The 19,896-nt window shown below is 45.6% G+C and overlaps 1 protein-coding gene across 1 annotated transcript in view; it reads left to right on the top strand.

Annotated features, from left to right (window-relative positions):
- Positions 1–1,646: 1,646 nt before the first annotated feature.
- Positions 1,647–19,896, top strand: part of LOC120379995 (vomeronasal type-2 receptor 26-like) — a gene marked incomplete at its 5' end in the record, with an annotated part of 39,748 nt that continues 21,498 nt past the window's right edge. Inside the window, one exon of the mRNA XM_039497503.1 lies at positions 1,647–1,684. Within this exon, the coding sequence (XP_039353437.1) occupies positions 1,647–1,684 (38 nt within the window). The remainder of the gene's footprint in view (positions 1,685–19,896) is intronic.

The following is a 19,896-nucleotide window of genomic DNA, read 5'->3' on the forward strand; positions in this document are numbered from 1 at the left end:
TTTTGTTGCAGAATCCACCCCCCCTCCCCGGAAAATATATAGATAAGGTCCCTTCAGTGCTATAATCTCAATAATCTTTCTTATGATGACATGAGTGTTGGTTAGGAATAAGAGCAGGGAGTCAGTTCACTTGGGTTTTATTCACATTCTTTTACTAACTTGCTAAGTGGTGTTGAGCAAGTAACTGAATTCCCTGTGACACAAATCATCTGTAAATGGGGATCATGCTTACCATTCTCACAAGGGTGCTGTGAGTCTTAATTCACTAGTGTTAGGTAAGTGCTTTGAGATTTTTGGATGAAGATGCTAAAGAAGGGCAAAGTATTATTGGAAGAGATTACTGCAGGTCCTATAGTGTACTTTTATTAAATACAACCCATGTACTCCACTGTGTGAAAACGGACAATGCTCTTTTTATAGAGCATTATATCAGCCTGATCTGTAATAACAGCATTTTGCATCATGGAGGATAGAAGGGTGAATACAGATTATGCTGCTGGTGCACCAGGCCAAGTTCTATACTGAATTACCCCCATGCATTCCCCCAGGAAGTCAGGCAGAATTTGGTGAGGACACATGGAAAGCAGATTTAATTTCATGAAACTGCCTTACCTTATCCTGTTGCAATTTCTCCAGCAGAACTCTCACAACACTAGCCAGCTTGGTCTTAGCTATAGAGGCAATCCTGAGGGCAATTCTGTCCTTATCTTGGTCATCCATGTGTGCCAGGAGGGAAACAACCTCATTATAAACACCTGAAATGTAATAAAAGGATTTGGCTGGTTACCACTGATAGTAGAATTGGTGCTGGCCTCTTTAATTCACTATCCAGTAAAGATTCTGCAGGTGCCCAAACACTGTGAGGAGAGGATGACCTGGGAATCATGTAAATTCTCTTCCTTCCTCCTGATGACCAGGTTTGTGTGCTGAAGGACCCAGTGTGTTTGGGAGGAAATCATAATGAAGAAAATTTGTTCCTTTCAAGTAGATCCCCATGTAAAATAATCTTCCTTTCCCTCTTTACTATCAATTGATGAGGTTTGATAGCATACAGAATAATAATTTATGGCCCAAATTTTCAAAACTGGGTGCCTAAACTTAAGCACCTAAATCCATATTAAGGCACCTACACCCTGATTCAGCATCCTAATCACATGCTTAACTCTAAGCCAACAAAGAGACCTAAAGTTAAGCACATGCTTTAAGAGTTTTGCTTAGTCAGACCTCCCCCATAACATTCAATAGAAACTCAGATTCTCAGGAAAGTTTCCAGGTCCAGAGGCTGTAGGCCAAGTCCTCAACTGGTGTAAATCAACACAGCTACAAGGAAGACAACAGAGCAACACTGGTTTACAGCAGCTGAGGTTCTGGTCATACAAATGGAGAACATTACAACTAATCTATCTGTATGCCTAGGCTTTCTGAATGTGTGTGTGAATAGACTGGATCTAGAAAATACAATGCTGACCCTTACCTCTCTCAATTACCTCCTGTTCACTCACAAGATTATTCATGTTTTAGTCTTTTTTCACCACTTCCTCCAGTCCTTTCTCCAAAGAGCTCCTGTCCTGGTAGGCAGCTGGCCTCTCAGTCTGTCATGGCCAGGATAGCCAGTTCAGATTATGCAAGCACTATTATGACATCGATGTGACTGTAGCATACCACACAATCAGCTGCTGACCAGGTATGTGCTGTAATTACATGGACAAGATCCTCAAAGGTATTTAGGCTCCTAACTCGCACTGAAATCAGTAGCTTTTAGGAACCTAAATACATTTCAATATCTGGGCCCATACAGGTAAGCAGTTCAATAGATGGCTATATTTGCTCCAGTGTAGAATTTCTCATTCTCTCAACATCACTTTGAATTTTGGTTTGGTCCCTCTCTCAGCTTACCACACTTTCCAGTATTGGTTTTACCTGAAAATCTGCTCCTGGTTGAATTTATATAAATAAAAGCACCAAACAAAGAAAGAGAAGAAACTGCCTTGGAGAATGCACAGTGACCCTTGAGTATGGTTGGTTGGTTTCCCTCTGCTTTTTAATTTGGTTGATCAAAAAGCCTGATGAAACCTTACTGAACTGTATTACAAATATTGATTTTATATTCTTTTACAATGAATTGAAATTTATACTTAATTTTTATTGTGTTTGATACAGTGTGGTGTCATATGTAGAGCCAACTCTTGATTTTGGAAGTTATGTTGCCTTTAAAGCATTCAGAGTGATGACACTCTTTGCAGTAAACCATATGGAAAAATAATTCCAATTACATTTGTCCCTTGCTATGTATAACTGTTTTTGTGCCTTACCCTTTCTGATTTTATCCTTACACATATATGCTATTCTTTTGTACTTCTCCTTAGTAATTCTTCCGTTTCACATTTTGTAGGATTTCTTTTTGATTTTCAGGTCATTAAAAACTTACTATTCTTCCTATCTTTCCTTTGTATTGGCAGTTGTGCCTTTAATATTGTCTCCATGAGAAACTGCCAGCTTTCCTGAACTCCTTTATGCCTTAGATATTTTCCTTATGGGTGGCTACCTGCCAATTCTTTGAGTATATTGAAGTGTGCTTTTTGTAGTCCTCCTTCTGTCATTCTCACTCCTTCCTTTCCTTAGAATCATGAAATCTATCATTCGTAATCACTTTCACCCAAATCACCTTCCACCTTCACATTCAGAACCAGCTCCTCCCTGTTGGTCAAAATAAAGTCTAAAATGGTTGTCCTTCAGGTTACTACCTCCATTTTCTGAAACAAAGCATTGTCCCCAGTACATTCCAGGAATTTACTGGATAATTTTGTTTTTTGCCATATTTCTTTTTTAACAGCTGTCTAGGTAGGTAAAATCCCCCATTATTATCATCAGGATTTGTGTTTTGAATATTTCTGGTTTTTGTTCTAGAAATGCCTCATCTCCCTCCTCTTCCTGATTGGGTGGTCTGTAATAGACCCCTACCAGGACATCCCCCCTGTTTTTTCCTTCTTTTATCTTTACTCAGAGACTTTCAACTGGTCTGCTTCTCACCTCCTTCTGGACCTCAGAACAAGTGTACAATGCAATACGTCCTCTCTTTTTTTTTTCCTGCCTGTCCTTCCTGACCAAGCTATAGCCCTCTATACCAATATTCTAGTCCTGAGATTTAGCCTATCAAGTATCTGTGATGCCAGTTAAGCTCAATTATGACTTATGTACTACAACTCCCAGATTTTACTGTTTAGTCCTCTTTATTATTACTCCTTCCATTTGTGTATAGACATCTAAGATGTTAAGCAGATACCCCCCATGGATTTCCCTTTTGTTACTCCTATAATGCTACTACAATTTTCCACATCTGCTTTTCCCCAAACATCTAGTCCTCTATTAAGGTCACCTTTTTTTACCTGGTGGCTTTTTTCACCTGCCCCCTCTGAACCATAGTCACATGATATTTTGCCCCGACCTTCCCTGAGGAGGTAGTGAGACACAGACTGGGCAGCTTCAAAGATATTCAGAGAGCTTTCCTGGAATAAACTGTCCCCCAAAAGGAGGCTGACTTCCTTTGGAACAAGAGAGAGATTTTTCCATGGGTTTTCCTGCTGCCAAACTAGATTCTAAATCCAATGCTGCTGCTTTTGGAGATAGCTCAGATTCTGTCTGTCTTAGGGCTTTATACTGCCACTTATCCCTATAGTATCAGAGCGCCTCCCACATAACATCAGTATCAAAAATGAAATCCCTAGTAGACTTTGGGAAAGAAGTGCTCATTAAGAAACCATAGGCCTGACTCTGTGTCTGAGATCATGTGTCTCGGGTCCTGATCCTGCAAAGCACTTAAGCACATGTGTAACTTTCACATTTGAGTTTTCCCATCTTATGCATGTGCACAAGTGCTGTCTAGGACCTGGGCTTTGGTCTGGAGGAAGGTGTGGGCCTCTAACAGAAGAATACATTTTCATTTCAGTATATAGTTCACCCCCCCCCAAAAAAAAAAGATAGAGTTTTAATTAGTTAAAGCTTTGGATCCTTTGATTAGTAGCTCAGGAGAACTAACTTACCCGAGTCTCTCTCATCTGCTCTGAGAAGTTTGGGGATTTTAGTGATTTTAAGTGATTACAAATAATGAAGCAAAAAAGTCAGAATTGGTTACAAAGAAAATAAAAGATAAAATGCAAATGAATATCTAATTTAGCAAGGTAAATACATTCAAAACAAAGGGTTTTTTTCACAACACATGCTCTTTTCAGCCTTTTACTGGCTGGAAGTCTCCGAGCCAGGACTCATCCCCCAGTTCAGTGTTTTTGAGGAGTTTTTGATGCCATGAGCAGAGAGAAAGGAATGACGGCGAAGGGATCTATGTTGTTTGTTATCTATTCTTATACTATTTTCTGCAGTTTGAGGATTATCTCCAGTTGAGGTTCATGCAACAGCCAGTCTGTTTACACAGGACCCCAGCTGTTTCCATTGCCAATATGCACATTTCTCAATTATACCCTTCTTTCTGACAAAGTACAGCTGCTTACCTAGGTGACAGACAACTGGATTTTGTGACATGTCGCTGAGCTGTTGGTTAGCCCTTTGTTTCCGGGGAACTAATCTGTAGCAAAGCAGTAATGGCTCATTGAGAGTGGAATAGTTTTATGAAGCTGCAGCCCAAGTCTGTTAACATTCAGGAAGTGAACTGTGGTCTACCTATTCTCTCAGAAAGGGGGCAGGGGACTAACAGTTAGGTGGAAAAATTGGCAGATGATACAAAACTACTCAAGAGAATTAAATCCAAAGCACAGTGTGATGAGTGACAAAGGGATCTCGCAAAATTGGGTGACTGGGCAACTCAATGGCAGATGAAATTCAGTATTGATAATGTAAAGTAATGCACATTGGAAAGCATAATCCCAACTATACATATAAAATTATGGGGTCTAAATTATCTGTTGCGACTCAAGTCATTGTGTATAGTTCTCTGAAAACATCTTCTCAACGTGCAGCTGCATTCAAAAAAGCGAACAGAATGTTGGGAATCATTAAGAAAGAGATAGATAATAAGACAGAAAATATCATATTGCTGCTGTATAAATCATTATATGCTCACATCTTGAATACTTGGTACAGATGCAGTCACCCCATCTCAAAAAAGATATCTTAGATGTAAGCAGAGTCAGGAAGAGCTCTACCCTAAAATCTGGTGGTGAATTATGAATTAATTTAGGGGGCTGATCTTGTTTGCATAGGCACATCCACTCTGCCTAGCATGAGCCCACGGCAACCAAAAATGGTCATTTGGACAGCCATGGGATCCCCAATTTCTTGGTTATTGGGGTAGGAGGAATAAAGTGTTGTTACCCTGATTATGTGAATGAAAGACTATGAGACTGTTTTATGACAGAGGGTCTCACCATCAACTAAGTAGCACTTGCTAGACAAGGGACATCGGATCCAAAACCCAGTGAATTGAGAGAGGCTGGGGACAGGTATGTGATCTTGATGGTATGGGCTCCTTTTGAGGGCCTACACACCAATTGCACTTTTCTCTCTCCCCCTCCCTCTCTCCTTTCCCCTCCCCACTGTTGAATAGCAGAGCTAATTTTGATTCCATTAGGAGTCCATCTAGAGGCTGCTGAGCTGAATTCACTTTGGGCCCATCCCTTACTACAAGCTGAACTCACTAAGAGCTGAAACCACTAAAAGAGCTAAAATTACTGAGATGAGATCACTGAGTGCTGTGTTAACTAGTAGAGGAGCCTGAAGCTATATTGCTAAGCGGCTGGCAGAGCAGTTTGCAGAATGGTTGGAGTGGGGTGCAGCAGAGTGGAGCTGAGCAGTTTGCAGGTACAGCTGGAGTGATTCATGGGACGGCTGGCAGAGTGAAGCAGCTTATGGGAGAGTTGGATTGGCCCAGGGAACAGCAAGTGGAGCAGAGCGGAGCAGTTTGCGGGAACAGCTGGAGGAGTGGAGCCGTTCATGGTGAAGGCTGCAGCAGAACTTCATGGAGAGGCAGGGCAGTCGGACTCGGCCCACATAAGGTGCCCCTTAACACCCCGTGTACCCTCCCCCAATTCCACCCAGGCTGGCGGGTAAAACTCTGCAGATAAACTTTTGAACTCTGAGGCACCACGGACCAGGGACAGAGACTTTTGGGTTGTTGGACTTTGGGGTGATTCTACTTAAGACCCTGAGGGGAAAAGGACATTGCCAAGCTTACTTGGAGGTGGCTCTTTTGCTCATGGTTTGTGTTATGATTCCTGTTTGTGGTGGTTCCCCAACATAAGGCCGCATTGTTTCCCTCCTTTATTAAAAGGATTTTGCTACACTCAGACTCCGTGCTTGTGAGAGGGGAAGTATTGCCTCCTAGAGCTGCCCAGGGCGGTGGTATGTAATTGTCCCAGGTCACTGGGTGGGGGCTCAAGCCGGTTTTGCATTGCGTTATTGAAACGGAACCCCTGGATACTGAACCCGGCCCTTGTTGCTGCCAACTCAAAGAGGCAGAAAGGTTACATAGAATTGGAAAAAGGAACAGAGAAGGGCAACAAAAATGACTAAGAGTAGGGAACAGCTTTCATATGAGGAGAAATTAAAAAGACTGGGACTTTCAAGTTTTGAAAAGAGGCGGTTAAAAGGGGATGTAATAGAGGTCTGTTAAATCATGAAAGGTGTGGAGAATTGAATAAAGAAATATTATTTATTCCTTCGCATAAAATAACACTGGTCACCCAATGAAATTAATAGGAAGCAGGTACTTTTTCACACAATACACAGTCAACCTGTGGAACTCATTGACAGGGGATGTTGTGAAAACCAAGACTATAATGGGATTCATAAAAGGATTCGATAAAATTCATGGAAGATAGGTCCATAAATGGCTATTAGGCAAGACAGTCTGGGATGCAACCTCATGTTCTAGGTATCAGTATACTTCTGTTTGCCAGAAGCAGGGAGTGGATGACAGGGGATGTATCACTCAATGATTGCCCTGTTCTGTTCATTCCCTCTGAAGCATCTGACATTGGCCACTGTTGGAAGACAGGATACTGGTCTAGATTGACTGTTGGCCTCAACCAATATAGCCGATTTCTGAGTTTTCAGTTTTCCAACAAAACATCACAAATTTTCGAGGAAAGCTAATTTGCAGGCTGCTGATGTTGATATTAATAATAATTACTCAAATACTATCTTTGTGCATGGCTGTGTACAGTATGCTTACAGTAAATAAAAGTAGAGTGTATGATTGAATAGGAAGATAAATATGACCTTTGCTTGTTCTATCGCATACTCTCACTGTGGCAGACAGATTACTGTTTGATTGTGAATTATGAGAGAGGGGGAGAGAGAGAGAGAGCGAGAGAGATTCATCTTTTTAAATTAATGTAAGCCTCTGTTAACTACATTGACTGAAGTGGTGTTTGTCTAGATATTTGCCAGTAAATACCCCAGTGTTCATAAGTAGATGCTATATTCTGATGGAGTGAATAATGACATCAGCTGATAATATTTATAAAGAAACACAGATTCAAAGGAGAACAATGAACATTTAATTTTAGGAGAATGGACTCAATCTCATCATTTCCCACACGTGCATAGCTGAATCTGCTCTCCGGGGCTGTGAGGCCAGCTCTGATCTCACCTCTGGAGTACACCACTCTGACAACCTGTTCTAGTTAACCCTGTCCCCAAAGAGGGGGAACATGGCCTGCCCTGGATCTCACATGATGACAGCATCCCTGCAAAGATATAAACAAGCCAGGGCTGCAGCTCAAGGGTGTCCCTAGGTATTTACAGGGTGTCCCTAGGTATTTCTAGCACAGACATGTGACATACAATAGCTCAGAGCCCAGTGGCACCAGAACCTCATTTGGCCTGGAAGAGCCTGTTCTTTCATTAACCCCATGTAATTACCTCTAGGGGATGCAGAGATTTTTTTTGGGGTGGGGGGCAGAGGTCTTGGGATGCATCCACCAGAGGAGCCGACAACTGAGGCTGCCATGGGTGTTCAAAGTTGGTCATTAGGAGGTACCCCGGGGCAAACACTAAAAACTAAGGGCCAGACCATAAGCTGGTGTAAAGCGACACAGTTGTGTTGACTTCAGAGTAGGTAGGGATATTGTTGCTCACTAAGTATCTGGCCTTAAGAAAGAAAGAAAGAAAGAAAGATGTCGGGCCATTCATCCTAATAGAAGCTGATAGAAGCTAATAGAAGCTGATGATTGGGTACAGAAAATCTTAGCAACATTGAACTCCAAACTTCAATCTGTAGAGGGAAAGAAGCGCTCCTTAACCATTAAAAGTTCCACTCTTGTAATTAAGGACTAAGAACATGCAGACAGGTTTGGAACTTCTCTCTCATCTTTGGTTTCAATTCACACACAAAGAATATGGATTTAAAATGTGTAATGGGCCAGTATCTCAGCTGGTGAAAATCATTTTTGGACAGAGGAAAGATTGAACAGGAAATTTACATTTCATCACAGGGACCATTCAAGCCTCATGTCCATCAAGATTCAGCAAGGATGTTTCTAGCACAATAATTTGAATTATAAAGACGGGGAGGAAAACATTTGCCCCCATTCCTCCTCCCATCTCTCTGCTCATGACATCAATGAATATCTGAAGGACACTGAAAGAAGGGGAGAATGTTCTAGACTGAAAAGAGACCCAGGCTGTGAAATTTACTGCAGCATGTGGCGAGAGAAATGCCTTTGCTTTGAATTCTGCTAGCTCGTTAAGTTAGCCATTAGTTTACATTTTGTCTTTCCCTTCCTTTGTAACCAATTCTGACTTTTATGTTTCATTACATGTAGCCACTTAAAACCTTTCCTTTCTTACTGTGGTCAATAAACTTGTTCTCTAGTTTTATCCAACTGATATGTTTGGGTTAAAGTGTATGGGAAAAACCATTTGGAACAACAAGGCTTATGCCTATAATTTCCTTTTGATGAAATGACGAACTTTAGATGAACTTCTGTCATCCAGTAGTGTGTTGGGCAGTATAAAAAACACATTTCTGGGGGAAGGCCTGGGACTGAGAGTCTGGGGGAGTTCTGCTGCAGTGTAATTCATGAGTGGCTAGCTAGTAGCACTCAATACTATGTACCTGGGAGCAAATGACATGCTGGAGACTGTGTATTTACTGACCAGGAGTCAATGTCTTCACAGTAGAGCAGTGTAAGAGGCACCCCAGGTTGGAGAACAGAGGAGATACAGCTGTTTAGCAGTCTAGATGGTGCTCTAAGTAATGTCACACTAACCAAACCCTCCCCATCTCTCCAGGCCTTCCCTCCTCAAACCAGGGCCGGCTCTAGGCACCAGCGGGCCAAGCACCCGCTTGGGGCGGCATCCTGGGGAGGGCGGCAGATGGCCCCGGTGGACCTCCCGCAGGCATGCCTGCGGGCAGGGCCGCAAAGGGGGCAAAGGGGCAATTTGCCCTGGGCCTGAGGGGCCCCAAGAGAAAAGCGGAGGCTCCGCCTCCGCCCCTCTCTTGGAGCCTCGGTGCATCGAGCGCTGAGTCTCCTGCCGAGCCCCTGAGCCGCCCGCTCAGAGCGGCGTGGGGAGGGGCAGGGCAGCTGCCTCCGCTCGGCGTGGAGCTCACAGCCCCGCCCTCCCCACGCGGCTCTGAGCGCGGGACGAAGCTCAGGACCCTCCGGGGCTGGGCGGGGTAGGGAAGCGAGACCCGCCGGGCCGGGCCGGGCCGGGCCGGGGGAAGGGACGCGCGCCGGGGCCGGGCCGGGTCGTGGGGGGAAGGGAAGCGAGACCCGCCGGGGCCGGGCAGGGGAGGGAGCGAGACCCGCCGGGCCGGTCCAGGCGGGGAAGGGAAGCGAGACCCGCCGGGGTCGGTCCAGGCGGGGGGGGAAGGGAAGCGAGACGGGCCGGGCCGGGCCGGGGAGGGAAGCGAGACCCGCCGGGGTCGGTCCAGGCGGGGGGGAAGGGAAGCGAGACCCGCCGGGCCGGGTGGAAGGGGACCGGCCGGGGTGGGGAAAAGAGGACCCGCCGCCGCTGAAGCGCAGCCCGGTCTTCGGCAGCGGGGGGCCCCTTCTGTTCCGGGACCCGCCGCCTAAGTGCCCCGAAGACCCGCGGCGGGGACCCCCCCCCTGCGGATCTTCGGGGCACTTTGGCGGCGGGTCCCGGAACGGAAGGGGCCCCCCGCCGCCAAAGACTCCGGGCCCCCGGAATCCTCTGGGCGGTCCTGCCTGCGGGAGGTCCACCGGAGCTGCCAACCCGCAGCCGCCAGAGCGCCGCCCCCGCCCCAGCAAATCCTAGCCGCGGCTGGGAGTTAAAAGGCTCTGGGCTCCCCGCCGCAGCGGGCAGCCCGGAGCCTTCTGATTCCGGCCGCGGCTGGGATTTAAAAGGCTCTGGGCTCCGCGCAGCGGGGAGCCCACAGCCCTTTAGACACGCCTGCCGCCCTAAGGGCGCAGGGACTGCCCCCCCCCCCGCCCAGGGCGGCAATTCAGTGCGCTGCTTGGGGCGGCAAAAACTCTAGAGCCGGCCCTGCCTCAAACATAACTGCAACAAAGAAACAAATAAAAGCATCAAACAACTCCAAAAATATAAATTAAAAAATGGACAAACAAAGAAACAAAAAAATCCACAAAGAACAAATGCATTGATACCTTGATCAGAGTTTTTATCCTAAAAATAAGAAGAGCCAGAGACCCCACTAGTGCTATGGCTACTCATTTTATGTGCAAGGTTGATGATAGATAGAGTGAGTGAGTATCTCATTTACATTGGTGTAACCCTAACACCAACAGGACCAACTTGGGCGGCTCCTGCTGCCAACCCTTAGGCAGAGTCTATAACTGAGCTGGGGCCTGGGCTTGAGGAGGCTCAGGCAGCCACAACAGTCTCAGGGCTGGCTTGAGCCTGGGTGGAGCTCAGACAACCAGCAAAGAAACAGTCTACAGTTGACTGGTAAGAGAGGATCCTTCTCCAGAGCAGGAGCTTCTCAGGGAAGTGTAAGGAGTTAGCCACCTGGGCAGGATCGGCTGCCCCTCCATCGGTGGGGATCCAGCTGCAACACGCTGCACTTCCTGCCTCCCAGGGGGTTGATACCTGTGGCCTCCAGGCCTCTTCCGGCTCCTCTGGGCCAGTCTTTGATGGTGTCTGAGGATCAGGAACACCAGGCATAGATTCCCCTCTGGGATGCTGCACAACAGGGGAAGTGTCCTTCTCCTCCGCAGGTTCAAACCCAGCTGTGCTGCAGGGCCTGCCTTTTAGACTTCCAGCACAGGGGGCAGGGTGATCTAGGTTCCGCCTGACAAGGGGAGTGTAATGATCCCTTGAACTGCTGTGGGGAGGGAGCCCACTGGCCTCACTACAGCGACTGGTCAGTCTGATCTCGTGGCTCAGCTGTCTGGAGCTCTCTCCTTCCTTCCCTCCCTGGAGGACTGCTGCTTGTGTGGGGAAGGTGGGGCCTTTCTAACCTTCCCCCCATCCCCACCTCCATTCCTCTGGAGGGAGAAGTGAGGACCCCATTACCACCACCATCACCACCAGCACCTTACCTGCCTCTGTCCCCTCACCACTGGCGTCCTGCTCCCCTGCCTGCAGCCTAGCAGGGAGGGGTGGTTGCTCTTCCCTTCCCCCCTGTACCCTCTAACGTTCACTCCTATATGCTGCTACCCTGCTTCCCTGCATACAGCTTAGGAGAGAGGAGAGTTTAGCCCCATTCCCTTTCCCCCATCTCTCTGTCCCTCCCTCTGGACCCGCCTCCCCTGCCACAACCTAGTGACAGAGGATGTGGAAAAAGCTAATGTACTCAAATGCTTTTTTGCCTCTGTTTTCACAAACAAGGTCAGCTCCCAGACTGCTGCACTGGGCAGCACAGTATGGGGAGAAGGTGACCAGCCCTCTGTGGAGAAAGAAGTGGGTCAGGACTATTTAGAAAAACTGGATGAGCACAAGTCCATGGGGCCGGATGCGCTGCATCCAATGGTGCTAAATGGGTTGGCGGATGTGATTGCAGAGCCATTGGGTATTATTTTTGAAAACTTGTGGCGATCGGGGGAGGTCCCGGATGATTTGAAAAAGGCTAATGTAGTGCCCATCTTTAAAAAAATGGAAGAAGGAGGATCTGGGGAACTTCAGGCCAGTCAGCCTCACCTCAGTCCCTGGAAAAATCATGGAGCAGGTCCTCAAGGAATCAATTCTGAAGCACTTAGAGGAGAGGAAAGTGATCAGGAAGAATCAGCATGGCTTCACCAAGGGCAAGTCATGCCTGACTAACCTAATAGCCTTCTATGAAGAGATAACTGGGTCTGTGGATGAGGGGAAAGCATTGGATGTATTATTCCTTGACTTTAGCAAAGCTTTTGATATAGTTTCTCATAGTATTCTTGCCAGCAAGTTAAAGAAGTATCGTCTGGATGAATGGAGTATAAGGTGTATAGACAGCTGGCTAGATCATCAGGCTCAATGGATAGTAATCAATGGCTCCATGTTTAGTTGGCAGCTGGTATCAAGCAGAGTGCCCCAATGGTTGGTCCTGGGGCTGGTTTTGTTCAATATCTTCATTAATGATCTGGAGGATGGCGTGGACTGCACCTTCATCAAGTTTGCAGATGACACTAAACTGGGAGGAGTGGTAGATACGCTGGAGGGTAGGGATAGGATACAGAGGGATCTAGACAAATTAGAGGATTGGGCCAAAAGAAACCTGATGAGGTTCAACAAGGAGAAGTGCAGAGTCCTGCACTTAGGATGGAAGAATCCCATTCACTCTTACAGACTAGGAACCGAATGGCTAGGAAGCAGTTCTGCAGAAAAGGACCTAGGGGTTGTCTGTTACAGCTCCATTTTGTTCTTACAGCTGTCCCCTTACTCCATTTTGTTCTTGTTCTCCTCCGGTGGCCGCCCCTCCCTGGATGTTAAGTTGTCTAACAGGGGCACTGCCCTTCTCAAAGGGAGGGCCCCTTAAGTTGTTTAACAAGAGCCATTGCCCTTCTCAAAGGGATGGCCACTTGTGCTAAGTGGGACCACTGCCCTGTTCAAAGGGTTAGTCCTGTTATCACCTTGTTAAAACCTGGGCTTGGTGTAGGGTAGGCAATGTCCAGAGCTGTAAGACCTATTGTGTGTTTAAGATCCTGGGCATGAGTCATAGACCTCATGTGCTTTTGAGTCACCTATTGCACAGTACTTGCCCAGACATGCCAGTGGCTGCCTGCAGTCTTCTCCCTGCCTTCTCTCCTCCCTGTAAGAGGGGGAGCTGCCTATGTTTGCCTTTATAAACAGACATTTTCTGAACAGACTTTAGAAAGGTTCCTGCATTGCTGCCTGGTCTGATCAGCCAGGGGGTTCTGGGGAGCCTTTCTCCGCTCTCGTTTTATTTTTGAGCGTCCCCCGTTTTTTGAACCCCCCCATGAAGAACGAATTGCTGCCTGAGAGATCTCCTGATTATCTAGACTGTACCAAGCCTTCTGATGTTCTTGCTGCTTCTGCCTCTGCTGCTGCCTTGGGGGCTGGTAAGAATCCCTCTGTGTAACTTTCTATACTTTTGTTTTATTATTTTAGCTGCTGGCTCTGTCTCCCCAGCACACAGACTCAAGCTAAACCTTGGTTTTTGTTTTAAAACCTCTCTCTTAAACTCCGTGGCACTCTGCCACTAAAAGTAAGTTGGTGCTGCTGTTAAGCTCTGCTCCTGTGGGCTTTGCCTTGGACCCACTGTTTTCAGCTGTATCCACTGCTGCAGCCACCTCCCTTGGCTTCCTTGGGGGCTGCCTTGGGAGCTGTATTCTGGGCACATACCACTCTGCCCTCTGTAACTTCCCCATAGCATAAGGTGCACCATAGGTTTTGTTTCTTTAGTTTAATAAGTCATAGTTTGTTAAGATTATAAAGCTTCTAAGTCTCACATGCCTTGCTATAGTTCGTTGTTTTGTTGCTCCATATAGCTGCTTGTTGTAGTTTGCTTAGAATTGTGATATTTGTTGTTTTGCCTAGTCATTGGTTAAGATAGATTTAAAAAGTCATTGCCTGATTGTATTCTGTACCTGTTTTGTTACTTTGTAGAAGCTGCTTGTCATTTTATACAAGTTTGATTAAGTTAGAGGATAGATAAGGTTCTTGCTGCTTTCTTCCCCATGTCTGCATCACCATCTGAACTTCCCAAATTCCCCCCCCACACACACACACTGCTCTGTTGTCCTGACCTCGCAGGGCTTCAGAGTCTCTCACTGCTTGCAGCTGCATCTCTCATCAGTTGCCACTATCATTCCCCCCTCCTGTTTCTTGACCCAGCCTTTGGGTACACTCTTGCTATCACAGCCTCACAAATTAAGTCTACACTGCATAATTTCACTTATCACCCATATTGTATTATTGCACTGTGATTCACATTTTACTTCCACCTTTCTGATATACTTTGTATTTGCATTAATACTATTGTGTTACATTGTGTATAAGGCCACCAATCACTTAACACATTCTATCTAAGATTGTTGACCATTCTATATAGAAGCTATTTTATTTTGCATTTCCTTTTGGTATGTTTTACATTCCACACTGTATCTAGAGCTGTTCCTATATAAAGTTGAGTTGCTTATTAACTGTACTGTATCCCATTGTGCTAAACCCCACTTACTGTACCCCACTGTTAGAACTCCCTACATTGTTCAATAAGAAACCTCCCCCCCACCATCATTGTCTATTGTAAACCCCCTATACACCCCATCCCATTGTATTTCATTGTTAAAATCTCACCACTCCCTTTTTCCTTTAATAAAGAAATGAATTTGCACCCGACCCGTGTGGTAATTGCTCCCCAAGATCCCATATACCTGCAGGCAGGGACAGGGGTTACAGTGGACGAGAAGCTGGATATGAGTCGACAGCGTGCCATTGTTGCCAAGTAGGCTAACTGCATTTTGGTCTGTATAAGTAGGGACATTGACAGCAGATCGAGGGATGTGATCATTCCCCTCTATTAGACATTGGTGAGGCCTCATTTGGAGTACTGTGTCCAGTTTTGAGCCCCACACTACAACAAGGATGTGGAAAAATTGGAAAGAGTCCAGTGGAGGGCAAGACAAATGATTAGGGGGCTGGAGCACATGACTTATGAGGAGAGGCTGAGGGAACTGGGATTGTTTAGTCTGCAGAAGAGAAGAATGAGGGGGGATTTGATAGCTGCTTTCAACTACCTGAAAGGGGGTTCCAAAGAGGATGGATCTAGACTGTTCTCAGTGATACCAGATGACAGAACAAGGAGTGATGGTCTCAAGTTGCAGTGGGGGAGGTTTAGGTTGGATATTAGGAAAACCTTTTTCACTAAGTGGGTGGTGAAGCACTGGAATGGGTTATCCAGGGAGGTTTTGGAATCTCCTTCCTTGGAGGTTTTTAAGGTCAGGCTTGACAAAGCCCTGGCTGGGATGATTTAGTTGGGTTTGGTCCTGCTTTGAGCAGAGGGTTGGACTAGATGACCTCCTGAGGTCCCTTCCAACCGTGAGATTCTATGATTCTATATATATGGGGGGAGAGAGAGAGAGAGCAATAGTGTGTTTGAGATATGGCATGTGATACAGCAAGGCCAGAGAGCAGTAGAAGAGTTGTATATAGGAGGTATATAAGCCCTAGGAAGATCAAGGCCTTATTTCCCATGGACTAGGGAATAGGGCTGCCCGGGGGTGGGGGTGGGGGGGGACAATGGGGTAATTTGCCCCAGGCCCTGAGCCCCACAGGGCCCCCCATGAGAATATAGTATTGCAACCTTTTTTTATGGAAGGGGCCCCCAAAGTTGCTTTGCCCCAGGCCCCCTGAATCCTCTGCGCAGGGCTGCGAGGGAAAGGTTACTACACGGAATTGGAGCACCTGGCGGCAAAGACCTAATAAAAATACCCTGCTTCAGTCAGACAGAGAGAGGGAAGGAGAGCTGACTAGAGTTTGGAGGATTATTGCTGTTAGCCAGAGGGGAAGGGAAACCCTGCCCAAGCGGAGCTGAAGGGGCTGGGATCCTGAGTAGGAGAGTAAACCTGGGTCCCTTCCCCACTCCTCTCTGTCTCCCACTGGGGCACTAGTGAAGCCCACAATGCCCAAGAATAGGGGCAAAGGGTGGCATCCTGACCCACCACACCAAGAAAAAGTGCAGGCCCCACCACAGTAGCGTCGGCTATTTGCTACAGGCAATAGCCTCTGAAATTGTTAATGCACCCAAAAAAAATTGCAATATCCATTCTGAGAAACAGAGTAACACAAATAATACAAATCCAAAAACAGTTGCCCAACCCAAGAAGCATTCAAAAGTGATGAATCTTTACCACAAGCATATACAATTACTTATAGCTTAAGATATGGGAAGTAAATTCAGAAGATCCATTAAAGACAAGAAAGCTGCCAGGCTTGTCAACATCCCAGTCCACAAGAAAAACAAGATGCAGCAAAGTGAAACACTGGCACATTCAGGAATAGCTCACTCAGTGATGCAGCTGTCCAGACTGACAATATTGCCCCCAGGGAGGACAGATTGCACCAATGATAAAAACCAAGATAATCAGTGAATCAAATGAAAACCAAATTTGACAGACAAGATAGCTGCTGAGACCCATGTACAATTAGTAAAATCAATTCAACAAACCAGTTTTGTTACACCTGCTGCAATAAGGAAAGAGAGAAGACTCCTAGAAACAGACTGGGAATCCTCACTGCCGGTTTATAAGCAAGGAGCCCTGGGAAGTCCAGCTGTGAGTCCTGCAGCCTCAACTTAAGAAATCTCCAAGCATTAAAACAGGTAACATCTCAAAACTGAGGCAGGCAAATTTTCCTATCAAAAGCCAAACCCTGCTCGCTAAAGAAAAGCAAAGGTCAGCTACTTCCAAGGAACAGGCTCATTCCCAAACAAGAGCTGCCGCAAAGACTGTAATGGAAAAGTAGCAACATTGTTCAAAATATCGAAGAGACCTTGACCCCCTTCCAAATAAAATACTCTGCATCAGCAAATGATGGTGTGATGGAATGCAACATTGTATTAACATCCTACACACTATTACAATAATCGTTTTGCAAAATATGCCTTGTGAGGTGTCATTTGAAAGCTAATAACTCGTCAATAATATCATGAAGAAATGTGTGTAGTAACATTATATGTAAAATTACAAACATAAGCTGAAGTCTTGACTGAAGCGTGTTTACCAAACAAATTTGGGCAGTGGAAAATCTGTTTCTCAAAGACAAAGGACAAAGCTAACACCTTTAGCCAGGTATCATCAAAGCTGATGGACAATCACCTACCAAGTGGCCATTCTCTCATAAGTAAAGTGGGGAGGAACAGATAGATCTGTATGTAGGCAAATAGTAAGGAACCTCGTTCACCACCAGATTATTTGACTAACTCCTATTGATTTCCACGGGAGTTAGGCACACAAATACCTATAAAAATCTGGTCTTTAGATACCTTAAAAACATTTTACCCTGTATCTCACATACACAGCTCTAAGGTGCAGTTCTTCCCTTATATGCTTGAGATGGTGCAGCTTACTTCCCGTTATGGGTGTGACCCTTCTGCCAAGTGGAGTCAACAGCAACAAGGGCCGGGTTCATTATCTAGGGGGTTCCTCCTAACAATACAGAACAGAAGCAATACAGAAGCAATTTGTAACCCAACACCAGCCAAAAGTGATCATTTTGGCAAAACAGGTCCATCATGCTATGCACCTAGGCAGAGTAGGTGTGTCTATGCAAACATGGACTTCTCTCCCCCAACGTGTCACTAGATGTCAGGGAAAAGCTTATTCAGACCTTGCTTACACCGGGTCTGTATCTGTGTCTAAGGAAATGATGAATAGATTATGTGCCAGTAGATCATATCAAATATATGAAGCATAATTCCTTTTTTTTGGTATGAACAATAAAATTCACTTTTGTGGCTTCCTCTGTGCAGCTCTTTGTCTCCAGCAAGGGGGTGGGTGTCAGATTTTAGCATTTGCTATTATTTTACAGCGGGGGGGAAATGACGCCGAGTGGGACCATGTGTAAAATCCTCAGAATCCACAGCAAATTGAGGTCCCTGTCCCACTTGGCTGGCTAAACCAAAAGAAATCCTGACATTAAACCCACAATAATACGAAAACTAAACAAACACAAAAAAATCCCATTTTCCCAATAGAAAGCAACACAGAGAGATCAGCAAAACACACACACTCTCAACCTCCTTTCCAAACACTCCCACAACCCACAGAGAGAGAGAAAGAGAGAGAGAAGTTTTGAGAAACATATTTTTAGAAAATTGTGAAAGAAACTTTGAAATAAAGGTCCATTTTTAATCCTTCAAAATGAAAATGACTTCACATTTTTTAAATTTATTGCAAAACTATTTTTTTTCATTTCAAGACCCTTTTCTACTTCTATTTTTCATTCAACTCTGTTCAGGAGAACGCCCACAGCTCATGGAGGCAGGTACAGCATGAGGCTAGAGCATGCAGGAGTTGTCAGAAGTTTAATGCAGTCCAAATACATAAATGTGTGAGTTGGCCAAACTTCACAGACAGAAAAGAACATGAGGCAAATTCTCTAGAATGTCCCTCAGGAACTAGCCCTTCTGTAAGTTTTTAATTCTCCCACAAGCAGTACAGACTGTAGCTTCTAAGTAAAGCTGCAATCTTCTTTGGAGATCAGTTGAAGGTAGATGTCCTGAGGGATTCAAAAAAGCCCTTCAGCAGGTTAGACACCTGACTTCTATTGATTTAAATGAGGTTAGGAACCTAAATACCTTTAAGAATTTGGCCCCTACAGCTTTCAACATTTTACCCAGTGTTTCAGAGACACCCCTCCAAGGTACAATACCTCCCTTATACACTTGCCAGCTTGCATCCCTCTGTCACGGGAGTGCTCAATATCAGAATATATTGAAATGGGGAATAGACTGGGTCCCTAGAGATGGTGTCAAGTATATGAAGCATATGTCCTTGGTTTTGTAGAACCACTAAAATCCACGGTTGTGGCTTCCTCTGTCCAGCTCTTTGTCTGTGCTCAAAAATTGGAAGTGGTCCAATTTTTGGCATTTGCCATTATTTGACAGGTGGGGAAAATGAGGCTGAGGGGATGAGGCTTAAGTAACACACCAAAGCTCCCCCTGTGTAGTGAGGGTTTGGCAAAGACAGGACTAGAATGTTGATCTCCAGGCTGCCAGGATGGTGCTTTCACCAGGAGACCAGCCTGGTTCTGCAGAGTCCATTACACATTCTAGAGGCAGTGAGGAAAGGCTTTACCTGGGAGAACTGCCAGAGCCTTTCCCCACTACCAGAGTACTTCACTGTGGAGGAGAAATGTTCTGACAGAAATTTGCTGCCAGAGACTTACTCTGCAGTGTGGAAAGACTCCATCAGTGGGAAGGCTGCAGGAGAATGCTCAGGCAAATCCCTGCTGCTGGAACATATTATGGTGTAGATTCACACCCTTGCTTGCCACACACTGACACTTCATCTAGAAAAAGCCGTTGACAGTCATTGCAATAGGATAACATGTTACAATGATGCGCTTGAACATTCAAGATTGTGTAGCATCTCACAGTGAGTTCAGCATTTTAACTGCTTGCCTCCAATGTTCTCTTATGTCTTGGCAGATGGACTTCAAGTCCAGTAAAAAAAACAGAAAACCAAACCAGCATGCAGGAGTTCATCTTACTGGGCTTTCCCGGCACTTGATAATTCCAGATGTCCCTTGTGCTCTTTTCTGCGGTGTACATCCTAACGATCCTAGGGAATGTGTCCATCATAGCTTTAGTGTGGACCCACAAACAGTTACACACTCGATGAACTTCTTTCTCTGCAATTTCTCCTTCATGGAGATCTGGTACACCACAGCATGTGTCCTCAAGGCCATTGGTGTCATGCTGGGCACAAGCCAAACTATCTCTTTTACAGTTTGCCTCCTGACATTTTTTTTCTCTCCATGGGTTCTACAGAATGTTTTTTCCTAGCTGTCGTGGCCATATGC

Source organism: Mauremys reevesii, linkage group 13, assembly GCF_016161935.1.
Source record: "Mauremys reevesii isolate NIE-2019 linkage group 13, ASM1616193v1, whole genome shotgun sequence".
Classification (NCBI taxonomy): Eukaryota; Metazoa; Chordata; order Testudines; family Geoemydidae; genus Mauremys; species Mauremys reevesii.